General features: G+C 56.3%; 1 protein-coding gene across 5 annotated transcripts in view; it reads left to right on the top strand.

Moving 5' to 3' along the window:
* Positions 1-13,051, top strand: part of CSF3R (colony stimulating factor 3 receptor (granulocyte)) — a 13,413-nt gene extending 362 nt beyond the window's left edge. Inside the window, exons 2-17 of one of the 5 annotated variants that reach the window (XM_014541552.1) lie at positions 1,070-1,118; positions 2,765-2,851; positions 4,802-5,098; positions 6,043-6,166; positions 6,326-6,513; positions 7,304-7,473; positions 7,590-7,743; positions 7,842-7,921; positions 8,359-8,572; positions 9,401-9,589; positions 10,100-10,201; positions 10,820-10,966; positions 11,063-11,203; positions 11,412-11,505; positions 11,725-11,806; positions 12,238-13,051. In XM_014541552.1, the coding sequence (XP_014397038.1) occupies positions 2,785-2,851; positions 4,802-5,098; positions 6,043-6,166; positions 6,326-6,513; positions 7,304-7,473; positions 7,590-7,743; positions 7,842-7,921; positions 8,359-8,572; positions 9,401-9,589; positions 10,100-10,201; positions 10,820-10,966; positions 11,063-11,203; positions 11,412-11,505; positions 11,725-11,806; positions 12,238-12,717 (2,529 nt within the window). In that variant the 5' untranslated portion in view covers positions 1,070-1,118; positions 2,765-2,784 and the 3' untranslated portion in view covers positions 12,718-13,051. Of the gene's footprint in view, positions 1-49; positions 1,660-2,764; positions 2,852-4,801; positions 5,099-6,042; positions 6,167-6,325; positions 6,514-7,303; positions 7,474-7,589; positions 7,744-7,841; positions 7,922-8,358; positions 8,573-9,400; positions 9,590-10,099; positions 10,202-10,819; positions 10,967-11,062; positions 11,204-11,411; positions 11,506-11,724; positions 11,807-12,237 lie in introns of those variants that run through there. The other 4 variants (XM_005868609.2, XM_014541554.1, XM_014541550.1 and 1 more) reach the window with 4 other exon arrangements.

Genomic DNA, 13,051 nt, shown 5'->3' with positions numbered 1-13,051 from the left:
CAGCTCTGCCAAGTGCCAGTATTCAGGGCCCCGAGGCCTGGGACCAGAGCTTCTGCCTTTAAGGTTTGTAACACTGAGTCTCTTTTCCCAGAGATGTCCCCGCTTGGGGGTGGGCATCACAAACAGCTGGGCTCAGGGAAGGGCCTCCTTGTTAGTCCTCTCAGGCCTCTGCCTCTCAGAGGTGTGTCTCCACCTCTCCCTGTCTCCACCTCCGTCTATTTCACTCTCCATTTCCCCCCCCCCCCCCCAGCACTCTCTGGCTTGCCCCGGGCTCCGAGCCTCTCTCTGTCTCTCTCTGTCTCTCACGTTTCCCTGTCTTTAAATCTTAAACTCTCGTGGGTATCAGACTGCTTCTCAGCCTCCAAGTGCCTCAGTCTCTCTGTGTCAACATCCTTGTCTCTTGGGCTCGTCTCTCCCTGACTCTCAGCGGCTCCCCTGCCTGACTTTATCTCCATCGTGTGGGTCTGCCCTGCGTAACTTTACTTTCTTACTCTTTCTGCCTCGATCTCTCTCTGAACCACACCTGGGAAGGCCTCTCCCTCTGTTCGTTCCCAGCGCCCTCCTCCCTCTCATCCTCCTGCCATAGAAACACCTCCAGGTGAACTAGAGTAGAAAGAACAGGGGAGAGGGGCGGGAACTGGAGAAGGTGGAGTGGAGGGAGGGGAGAGGGAAGCGGAAAGAGGGGGTGTGATGCAGGGCTCCGGGGGGGCAGCGGGTGTGCTGGGACCCAGAAAGAGCCAAAAGTGCCCAGCGGAGATGGCTGGAGCGAAAGGGAGACTTGGGGGGCCAGGGAGCTGGAAGTAGGGGATCCAGAAAGGAGGCCTTGAAGCCATGCAGCATGACACAGACAAAGCAAGGTGGCCGTCCCAGGCGGCGGTGACCACGCAGCCTGCAGGCGGGAGAGGCGCTGAGCCCTCCTGTGTTCCGTGAGGGGGTGAAAATAACTTGGTGATTGAGTTCTTTCTCCTGGCGGCTCCGGCTCCGTGCCAAGTGTTTTTATCAGGGTCATCTTGTTTCATCCTCACCACAACCCTGAGAGGAGGATGCTGTTCTGATCCCTCCTTCACAGATGGGGAAACTGACGCTCAGAAAGTAACTTGTCCAAGGTCACCAGGCTGGTAAGTGGCCGAGCTGTGGTTCAGACCAGCTGGTCTACTCACAGCTGGGCTCCCAAGCTCTCTGCACACTGACCCCAAGAGAGGAGCCCATGTTCCCACAGACCCCAGTTCTCACTCACGGGGGCTGGGAGGCACCCGGGCTGCCGTGGGGGACCAGGGACCGATGCCAGGGTCCCAGTACCCAGCAGCCCAGCGGGGAGGATGACTGGCCTCTTGGGGTTTGGGGGTTGGTTGCCCACTCTGAGCATGAGCCAGTGATGAAGTGGTCCCTCACCGGGCACAGGTGGGGCCTGAAGCTGCCCCTGCTAGGGCAGCAGGGCTGGGTAGCACATGGAGATGGACACCGGTGTCCCAAAACCTGGGCCAAAGAGGATAAATCTTCCCCCAACAAGTGTGTGGGGGGGAAGGGGGTAATCAAACCAATGTGCTCTAGGAAGAAGGTTGCCAACCACCGAGTGGGGCGCTCTGAACAGCTGTACACAACGCTACAGGGCTGAGGGGCAGGCGGAGGCTGAAATCCAGCTTGTTCTTCAGTTACCAGGTCCTAGTGCGGGCTGTGTCCAGATTAGAGGGGGGAAAATAAAGTAACTTATGGGCTAGCCACCTGGTATCCTGATACTGTGACTATGTGGGGAGCCTGGGGGTCTTAAGGCCCCTACAAGCGGAAAGAGCCTTGGGTATCTGGGCAGTTGTTAGTCACACCTCTGTGTGGGAGGGAGAGAAGCTCTCCCCCCCCCGCCCCCCCGAGCACAGAGGATCTGCTGGGGCACCACCTATGTTTTTATGAATGTACATGCTGGCTGGTCAGCGATTCCCACTGACCTGCCACCAAGTGTCAGTTAGTGCTGGAGGGTCAGGTGTCTGGCCCCCAGACCCCAACGGGACCAAGTGGAGGGTTAGGCTGGAAGCCCACCCCGGCATCCTTCCTGAGAGGGGAACTAATGCTCCCTCCACCCAGGCACTGTCGCCCGGGGAACATCTCTGACACTTCTGTCATGACTCACCCAGCAGAACCTGCCTCACACTCATGCATGTGCAACCTGGATGTGCCAGGCAGTTAATACCCCAAGGGACATCCCTTGACCAATGGGGACAGGAGTCGGTGCATAAGTGTTTCCATCCTCCCTCCCGTTCAAAGGGTAAACTGTCCCTTGGGTGGACAGTTCTGAGGCATGTACACGGCTCCTTGGAAAGTTCCAGCAGGATTGAGTCCTGGTTGTCCACAGAGGTGACATGTCCTTGTGTTGGCTTTCCTTTCTTACCTGTTTCATTCTCCCTACTCCCTTGCTCTGTTCCTGGGATCTTCCTAAAATAAACTGCCTGCATGCGAGCCTCATCGCAGGCTCCTCTTTGTGGGGGGAGGGGGAAGCCCAGCTAAGAAAGAAGGGCAGGGGGAATGCTGTTCCTTTCTGCTCCCTTCCCTGCTCACTCTGGAAGGCAGGACAATAATAACAGTGCCTGTCACTTACAGTCATTTCCCATGTGCCCTGTGGAGTAGTGTAGGCTGTTACCTCCATTTTACAGACAGAGAAACTGAGGCACACAGAGGTCAAGTAACCTGGCCAAAGCCACACTGCGGCAGAAAAGCGTTAAGCTCTGCTCTGACTCCGAAGTCCAAGGCCTTAACTGTGCCCCTCTGCTTCCAGGTGAACAGCAAGTTGGCACGATGGTGGTGGGGCTGGGAACCTGGAGCCTGGCCAGAGCTGCTCTGATCATCCTACTGCTCCCCAGAAGTGAGTGCGGCCGGGGTGGGTGCTGTGGTGAGAGGGGAGCTACAGGGAAAGATTTCAGGGTTGGAGGAGAGAAGCATGTTCCTGCGCTGCCACGCGGCCCCTGGGGATCCTAGAGAATCCCCAGAGAATGAGACTGGGCCACAGGGGTGGGGTAGCTGGGCTCCCATCACGGACTTCTGCAAGCCGCCACCCAGGAGGAACGGTGAGGGGACCTGAGCTGGTCAGCCTGGAAAAGGCTGGGGGTCGGGGTGGCAGATCTTTCTGCTAATCTCTGCCAGGCTGTCAGAGGAACCTCTGGCTTCTGTGCAGTCTTCACGGGCAACAAAGGGATCAGGTAGGTTTCCTCCTGAAATAAGGAAGCCCAGGCAGAGCCCTCCTACTACGGAAACTCTGCCTTGAGAGGTGAAGACCCTCCCATCTCTGGGGGCATCCAAGTTGAGGCCAGGATTGACAGGGATGCGGCACAGCAGGGCTTGGCAAACTTCATCCCACAGTAACATTCAGGCTTTGCAGGCCACTGGCAGTGTCTGTTACATGTTCTTATTTGGTTTTGGTTTTGTTTGTTTTTAACCCTTTAAAAATGTAAAAACCCTTCTTAGCTGGCAGGCCATACCCAAACAGGGGACCCTGGCCCTGCTGTAGAAGACGTAGCATCAGGTGTTGCCTTGAAGTAAACAGTTTTGCAAGGCTCCTTCCAGTCTGAAATTCTGAGTCTGTAAAGTGCTAGGAGTCCCACAGATTTGCTCTGTGACCCTGGACAATTGTTCCTGCTCTTAGGGCCTCAACATCCCCATCAGGAAAATGGGCCGAAGGACACCTGAGAGAGGAGAGAGGGTATGGCGGGAAAAGTACAACACTTTATTCAATACATGTTCCCCGTGGGCTACTCTGCTAGGTGCTGGGAATACAGCAGTGAGCAAAACAGCAAGGTCTCTGGCCTCACGGAACCTCTGGTCTAGCTGGGGAGACAGACAAGCAAATAATCACCTGGCTATAAGTATGAAGGATAATAAGAGCTTTGGGAAAGTTCAGGGGGCTTGGCCTGGTCTGGTTACGTCCAAGATACCTAAATGTTAACCAGGCAAAAGAGAGGTGGGAGGAAAGGAGCCCCTCAAAAAGCAACAGCAGGTGCAAAGATCCCGAGATTGGAGAGAGCCTGGCATTTTCAAGGAATTGCAAGAAGCCAGGATGATGGAGCTGAGAGAGGGAGGTCTGAGCTGGAAGTGGGAGGATTAGGCAGGAGCCAGGCCACACGGGCTGCAAGTGGCTCTGGGTCTTTATCCTGGCAGCAAACACTCACTGTTCTACGTGCCTTACACATGTGATCACACCTAATGCTTCCATACCAGGGTCACATAATGAATAAGCAGTAGGATCAGGCCCTAAACCCAGGCAGTCTAGTTGCAACAGCCTTGCTTCTACCTGTCAACCACACTGCCTTTCGGAGCAAAAACGTGTCACTGCAGTGCTGAGATCGAGGTGCGGAAACCATCAGATCTGCATTCTGAAAAGACGGCTGTGGCTGCGGGGCTCTTATCATTCTAATCACTGCTTTCTTTCGCCACCCTGGGGGCGGGTGGTGAGCCGCAGCAGGCCTGCGGGAGCTAACTGTGCACAGCTCTCCCCAAGTTCCCCTTCAGGGATTTCAGGGATGTCACACTGGTAGCTTGCAGTCAGCCACGGAGGGAATATTCCACCAGGGAAAGCAGCCCGTATTACAGATCAGGATGGGTTTTTCTCTGCACAGCCGGTTGATAAACTTTTATGCACATATCACTGTCTCTGTCTCCTCCCCAAGAGCCTCTCACAGTCCCAAACGCGGCACCCCACTCCAGCTCCCACATCTTGGGAGGGGGGAGGCCCTGAGTCTAAGAGTACGAAGGCTGAGCATATAGCCTGGCTCTGCAGGCAGAGGAGTCACTCGTGACCCATTCTCCTCCCCCATCCCAGGCCTGGAGGAGTGCGGGCGCATCAGCGTCTCAGCCCCCATCGTCCACCTGGGAGATGCCATCACGGCCTCCTGCATCATCAACAGGACCTGCAGCCACCTGGATCCAGAGTCACAGATTGTGTGGAAACTGGGGACAGAGCTTCAGCCCGGGGGGAGGCAGCAGCGCTTGCCAGATGGGACCCAGGAATCCACCATCACCTTGCCCCACCTCAACGACTCTCGGGCCCTTCTCTCCTGCTGTCTGCGCTGGGGCAACAGCCTGCAGATCCTGGACCAGGTTGAGCTGCAGGCAGGCTGTAAGTCTCCTGCTCTGCCTCCAATGCCCCCCTGAGATACTAATAAGAACTCCTCTTCCTGGAGCTCTTGCTCAATAGCACTTTATGGGCTCGATATTAGGTCATCTTCCCTACCAGTGGATAGTGCTGTTTGGCCCCATTTTACAGATGAGAAAACTGAGGTTCAGAGAGAGTAAGTAACGTGCTGAATGAAGGTCCCAAACTAATAAGGATGGAGCGAAGATTTATACCAGGCAGCGTGGCCTGAGAACCAGTGTAGTAACTGCTACTCTATATGGCCGCCGAGTAAGCCCAACTCCCCAGTCTCAGGCTTCTGCACAAGCGGCAAAGAATGGAGTGTGTGCCAAGCCGATGCATAAGAAAAAACAAAGACAGACCAAGGTTCTTGTGTAAGAATCAACAATAGTGCTCTGAGCACTTTACATAGAAAGTCATTTCACCTTCACAAAATACCGGCTCTTCCAAAAAATACCGACTTCTGCGCATGGGCCCCCAAGTTTCAATCGCACTGTACGTGTGCGCCTGCACGTGGTATTTTGTGGAAGAGCCACACTCAAGGGGCCAAAGAGCCGCATATGGCTCGCAAGCCGCAGTTTGCCGACCATGGACCTAGGGGACAGGTACATTACCATTACCCCCATTTTACAGATGAGGAAACAGAGCCCTTAAGTGACTTCAAAATCACACAGCTAATGAGTGGCAGAACCAGAGTGAAACCCAGACACTACCTGTCACTGTTGAAGGGGGTGGAGTTGAGGGGGTTTGAGGCTCTGTGAAGCCTGTCCCTGTGCGTGCCTGCAACTCGGTGTCCCCCGGGCTGCATGGAGAATAAACAAAGTGGCCCCAGAGGGAATGACCCAGAGCAGGAAGCAAGCCGGTTGGTCCCAGTGGGAGCTTTCTGAGTGTCCTACCCAAAGCCCTCACTCTCCCCACCCTGTGCACAGACCCTCCCGCCACACCCCACAACCTGTCCTGCCTCATGAACCTCACCATCAAGAGCCTCATCTGCCAGTGGGAGCCAGGACCTGACACCCACCTGTCTACCAACTTCACCCTAAAGAGCTTCAAGTGAGTAGGGTCTCTATTCCAGCGCCATCCTGGGGGGGGGGGGGGGGGGGGGGGCATAGGTAGGACTGTGGAGATGGGGGAGACAGAGGCAAAGATGGGAGGGAGAAGGGAGCCTTGCTTTCTTCCTCTGCTTGACACCCAAGCCTGACCTATTGGCAGGAGCCGGGGCAACTGCCAGGACCAGGAGGAAGCCATCCCCGACTGCGTGCCTGAGGACGGGCAGAGCCGCTGCTCCATCCCACGCAAACACCTGCGGCTCTACCAGAGTATGGGCCTCTGGGTGCAGGCAGAGAACGTGCTGGGGACCAGCGTCTCCCCGCAGCTGTGTCTGGATCCCATGGACGTTGGTGGGTGATGCCCTGGGTACGGGGGAGGGAAGAGGCTCCCACAAAGGGTAGACCCAGGGAGGCACAGAGAGGGAAACACAGACCCAGAGACAGACAGACAGACACTGGAAGACCTAGGGATGGAGGAAGAAAAGAGAGACGGAGACCAAGGGGGATGCAGTTGGAAACAGAGCTATGGAGACACAGAGACGTGGAAGAAACACAGACACAAGGAGACACATTCATTCCTTGGGCAGGTTTCTTGACGTGCCCACTGGGTGCCAGGCACTGTACTAGGTGCTAGGAATGCAGCAGTGAACAAAAGAGCAAAAACCCTGCCCTGGAACGTTACCTTCTAGTGGAAAAAAAAAATAGGCTGTCAGCTGGTGATCAGTGCGTTGGGGACATTGAAGCGGGGAAGGGTGTGAGGGCTGGGGGTGGGGAGCAGCTGCTATTTCAGTAAGGTGGTCAGGGAGGCCTCACTGAGAAGGTGACATCTGAAAAGATCCTTGAAGGAAATGAAGGAGCAAGACACTGGGTCTGTGGAGGGACAGTGTTCCAGGGAACAAACAGTGCACCCTGGGGTGAGAGTATGAAACAGACCCAGAGAGAAACAGACACATACACAGAGACAGACCCGCAGAAACACGATAACACAGAGATGAAGAGAAAGAGCAAGAAAGAAAGACACAAGACCCCACGGATGGAGACCCAGGGAGAAAAATGGAACCACAGACAGGGAGAAGAGGGAGCTAAGGCAGGGCCTAACAGATGGGGGAGGGAAAGGGTCTGACAACCCCTCTCCCTGCAGTAAAACTGGAGCCCCCCACCCTGTGGGCCCTGGACCCCAGCCCTGAGGTGGCCCCACCCCAGCCAGGCTGCCTACAGTTGCACTGGGAGTCGTGGAAGCCAACCCAGTACATAGACCAGAAGTGTGAGCTGCGCCACCAGCCACAGCGTGGAGGAGCCAGCTGGACCCTGGTGAGGTGGAGGGCAACCTCAAGAGCCTGGGGTGGGGGTGGCTGAGGGGAGGGTACGTTGAGCTGGCCCTGAAGGGCACAGGAATCCAGGCTCAGAGCCACGCCCTCCTCCCCCAGGTGGGCCCCCTGCCCTCCAAGACCCTTCAGCATGAGCTCTGCGGGCTCCTCCCATCCACAGCCTACACCCTGCAGATGCGCTGCACCCGCTGGCCCCTGCCTGGCCACTGGAGCGACTGGAGCCCCAGCCTGGAGCTGACCAGCACGCAACAGGGTAAGCGGGTGGTGAGGGGCTGGGATCGGCCATCAGTACCCAGTCCCACCTCGAAAGCCCTCCCTGACCAGCACCCCCTCCTCTCACTCCATCCACAGCCCCCAATGTCAGACTGGACACGTGGTGGCGGCAGAGGCAGCTGGACCGCAGGACACTGGACATGCAGCTATTCTGGAAGGTGACCACCCCTGAAGCTTCCTTCAACCCACACAGACCCCTGTGAGCTGGGGCTCAGGACTCCACCAGCTCTGAGTGGCTTGGATGCATTTGTGTGTGATTTGCATGCACTTTACATGTGCCTTGGAGACTTCTGAAGAAGTCTCTGTTAGCAGACACCGAAGGATCTATCTGGCACATACTAAGGCAGGACTCACCGATGGCAAAGGGTTGGCTCAGTGGATAGTTAAGTGCCTGCTGCACACACCAACTTGCTCCTTCCTTCTCTCCCTCCTAGGACTTGGCACAGGGCAACAGAGGGAAGCAGGGAGGAAGGGAGGAAGGCTGGCCTTCCTGGGGGGGCTCAGCTCCTGCGGTCCATCCACCCCATCAAGAAGCTCTCCCCCACTCAGATGAGATGTGCATCCCCCTATCTTTTTCCTCCTCTGCCCACCACAGCCAATGCCCGTGGAGGAAGACAGCGGGCAGATCCAAGGGTACCTGGTCTCCTGGAGACCCTCGGGCCAGGCTGGAGCAGCCCCACCCCTCTGCAACACCACCGAGCTAAACTGCACCTTCCACTTGCCTTCGGAAGTCCGGGAGGTGGTCCTTGTGGCCTACAACACCGCCGGGACCTCCCACCCCACCCCCGTGGTCTTCTTGGAGAGCACAGGTAAGGGGGCTGGCAGCTAGTAGAGCATGGTGGTTAAGCATGTACATTTGAAGGCTCGACTGCCTGGGTTCAAACCTAGTCCTGTCACTTGCTAACATGTGGCCTGGGCAAGTTACTTAACCTCCCTGGCCTCTGTTTACTCATCTAGCAACTGGGGGTGATACAGCACCTACCTCAAAGGGTTGTTGTGGAGATTACAAGTTAAGACATGTGCCTGGCACATAGTAACTGTTCAGTATGTGTTAGCTATTATTATCATGAGCCAGAACCAGGTTAAGCTATGGTGGTGCCTACACACACACACACACACACACACACACACACACACACAGTCCATTCTGCCAAGGAAGATGGTAGAGAAAGCCCTACGTTTTTCCAACTGGAACATGGTCCCTGAATTGATTGGTCATTCTCCAGGGACCAGCCACCACCACCCCCAGGTTCCTCTGAACATGGGTCCTCACAAGGTGTGACTAACAATAACAATAGCTAATATTCCCACTGTCTGGCTGCATACCTCAGGTGTTACTTAACCTGTCTGTGTCTGTTTTCTCATTGATAAAACGGGGACAGTAGTAGTGTCCCTGTCATGGGACTGTTAGCAGACACCCAGGACTCTACCTGGCACATACCAAGAACTCCACAGTGTTAGCTTTTGTAGACTCTATAAGGGAAGAACTTTTATCATCATTTCCATCTCACAGATGAGGAAACTGAGGCTCAGATACTGACTTGTAAGGAGCAAAGCCAGGATGTGGACCCAGGCTTCTGGCTCTAGGGCCTGCATTCTTTTCACCTTCACCCCATCTTCTCCTACTCTGTCTCCAGGCCCACCGCTGGGCAGACTCCATACCATGGCCCGAGACCCTCACAGCCTCTGGGTGGGCTGGGAACCCCCCAGCCCTCGGCCTCGGGGCTATGTGATTGAATGGGGCCCGGGTCCCCCCAGCCCCAGCGGCAGCCATATGACTTGGAAAATGGAGCATAATGGAAGCATTGCAGGGACCCTGCTACAAGGTGAGGCAGGCCTGGGGGGCTGGCAGGTGGGCAGGGCTGGTCTCACCTCATATCCGCAGAATCAGGAAGTTCCTCTTACAGTCTAACTGGATCCTCTCTTGCTACAGCTCTGACTCTGCCATCTTTCTAGCTCTCTCTCTCTTCCACTTGTTTCCCCTTACCCCGACCAAATGATCTGAGGAAGAGGCTAGGACAGCCGTGGGCAAACTACGGCCTGCAGGCCGGATCCGGCCCGTTTGAAATGAATAAAACTAAAAAAAAAAAAAAGACCGTACCCTTTTATGTAATGATGTTTACTTTGAATTTATATTAGTTCACACAAACACTCCATCCATGCTTTTGTTCCGGCCCTCCGGTCCAGTTTAAGAACCCATTGTGGCCCTCGAGTCAAAAAGTTTGCCCACCCCTGGGCTAGGACAAGGTTAGCCCCGACTAGAGGTCTGAGGTGAGCTCCTGATCATCGGCAGAGGTTGCCCCTAACCAGGGTGCCTCCCCATTTTCTCTCCACAGAGAACATCAGGCCCTTCCAGCTCTACGAGATCACTGTGACCGCCCTGTACCAAGACACCGTGGGACCCTCCCAGCGCATCTACGCCTACTCCCAAGAGACGGGTTCGTCAGCCACCAGGCCCCTCCTCAGAATCTCCTCGATCTCAAGGCCTGCCTAGGCCCCACCCACCAGCACTAGGAGGAAGCATTTCCTTCTTCCCCAACCTCTGGCCCAAGGAGGGGTCCCCCCCAGTCCTAAGATCACCCCTGGCTTACACTGGACCCCTGTGGCTACAAAGAAGTCAGGTGGTGGGGTGATAGAAATTAGGCAGTGGGTTTGGCGGAATGCAGGGAGCAAGTCTGGCAAAACTCAGCCCATTGTCCTGACAGAAATAAGGTGTCACGTGTGATAGAAATAGAGAGAGGGCCTGGCATAGATTCAGAGAGTGAGGGGCAGAAATCGAATAGTGAATAGGCCAAATTCAGGCCTGGGAGGAATCAGGGAGTGAGGCTTTGGAGTCAGAGAGAACCAGGTGCAGATCCTGACTGGGCCACTTATTAGAAGTAGATGGGATTCGGTCCAAGTTCCTGAGACACTGAAGCTGGGATGGGCATCCCCTCGGACTCTCTGATGTCACCCACCTCTCAGTGTGTCCCAGTTCTTGGGTCTGAGGAGCCACGAGAAGTCCAGCCGGGCTCTCCACCCTGCCCCTGTCAACCTGCACCTCTCTCTTCCGGCAGCCCCCTCCTACACCCCAGAGCTGCATCTGAAGCACATTGGCAAGACCTGGGCCCAGCTGGAGTGGGTGCCCCCAACCCTCGAGCTGGGGAGGAGCCCTCTTACCCACTACACCATCTTCTGGACCAATGCTCAGGGCCAGTCCTTCTGTGAGTCTATCCTCAGCCCCAGGATGCCCGGGAGGGAGCAGCCTTGGAGGGAGCCTCGGCTTCGGGGCCCAGCCGACCATTCTCCTCTATTCCCAGCCACCATCCTGAATGCTTCCTCCCATGAGTTTGTCCTCCCCGGCCTGGAGCCTGCCAGCTTGTACCACGTCCACCTCATGGCTGCCAGCCAGGTGGGGGCCACCAACAGTACAAGCCTCACCCTGATGACCTTAGCCCCAGGTAAGAGGAGGAAGGGGCTGGCCAGACAAGGCTGTTGGGAGGTGCCTCAGACAAAAGATCTCCATTTTTAGAGTAGACAAGGCTGGCCTGGATCTCCTCCAGGTCTGAGGGAAGAGACCTAGCCCTGCCCTTGGATCCTAGTCAGAGAGAGGAGGACCAGCCTTACTCGCACGCACTCTAATCTCTCCTGGCTTTTCCCTCACCCCAGGGGAGTTCGAGCTGCACATCTTCCTGGGCCTATTCGGCCTCCTGCTCTCGATTATCTGCCTCTGTGCAGCTACCCGGTTCTGCTGCAGACCCAGGTGAATCCAGAGATCTGACACCCAGATACCCCTCCCCACAAGGAACTGCAGGCCCACCCCAGCCTTCTCAGGCCTCAGGGCCCGTGTCTGGGAGTCAGGCCCTCCACCTTCTCTCTGCACTAAGCAGCCATGCCTTCAGCTGCGGGGGGATGGGTGGGAGACAGGCTGGAAAGATGGGAGGGCATGCCTGGCCCTACCTTTACCTGCCCCCTTCTCCAGCAGGAAGAATTCCCTTTGGCCAAGTGTCCCAGACCCAGCCCACAGCAGCCTGGGCTCCTGGGTGCCTAGCATCCCTGCGGAGGTGAGAAGCCTGGAGGAGGAGGGAAACGGGACTGGGGGTGTGGGCCCAGGTTCAAAGTGAAGAGCTGCCCCTCTGAGGATGAGTACTCAGGCCTTCCCTTCACTTCCTAGCAAGATGCACTCCCTTTGGAGTAAAGCAGACCTGAGTTTACCCAGTTTATCCCAGCTCTACCCATTTCAAAACCTCAGACATCCCCCTGTGAAATGAGACTAATCATTCCCACACAGAACTGTTGGAGAGATTCACCAAGATGAGTCTGAACAGCACATAGCACATAACACGAACATATGAGGAGCTTCGCAGGTGCAAATCTTTGAGTTTCAACAGACAGCCGCAGAAAGGTCCCCACACTGACCCAGCTCAGGCAGGGACAGCGGCTGGGGCAGACATCTGAAATGAATCGTGCCCTCACCCCATGTCCCTGTGTCCAGGAGATCTTCCAGCTGCCCAGCCTTTGGGACACCAGCATGCCACCCATCACCAAGATCACGGTGCTGGAGGAGGAAGAGAAGAAGCCTGGGCCCTGGGAGTCCCATGAGAGCTCAGGAACCTGTGGCCTTCCCGCCCTGGTCCAGGCCTATGTGCTCCAGGGGGACCCAAGGGCATCTACTATCCAGCCCCAGTCCCAGTCAGGCAACAGTGACCAGGTCCTTTACGGGCAAGTGATGGGCAGCCCCTCCCGCTCAGGACCAGCGGACTACATCCGCTGCGACTCCACTCAGCCCCTCTTGGGGGGCCTCACCCCGAGCCCCAAGTCCTATGAGAACCTCTGGTTCCAGACCAGCCCACAAAGGACCCCAGAGCCTCTAGTCCCCAACCAGGAGGATGACTGCGTCTTTGGGCCACTGCTTGACTTCCCCCTCCTGCAGGGGCTCCAGGTCCATGGGGTAGAAGGGCTGGGGGGCTTCTAGGGCTTCCTGGGATGCCCCCGCTGGGTCTGCCTCTTGAAAGGCTGGGGCCATCAGAGAGGAGGCGAGGGTCAGAAGGCCCGTCACTAAAAAACCACCCTGCCCCAGGAAAGGCAGGAAGGCTCCCGGTTTCCCGCTGTCTGAGGCCCCCAGCACCCCTCCCCATGTGCCCAGTACCCATGGGCTGGGCCTCCCACCGCAAAGGTCAGGAACGGCTTCCCCCAGCCTGTCCACTACAGTGCCTTCTGTGCTTATTTCCTATCATTTCCGTCTCTTAAACTGGTCTATGGTTCTGTTTGACTTGGTTTTATTTTAAGAAACTCTTCTGTGTGCCTGA

Source organism: Myotis brandtii, unplaced genomic scaffold (assembly GCF_000412655.1).
Source record: "Myotis brandtii unplaced genomic scaffold, ASM41265v1 scaffold274, whole genome shotgun sequence".
Lineage (NCBI taxonomy): Eukaryota > Metazoa > Chordata > Mammalia > Chiroptera > Vespertilionidae > Myotis > Myotis brandtii.
This window is presented reverse-complemented; position numbering and strand designations above follow the sequence as displayed.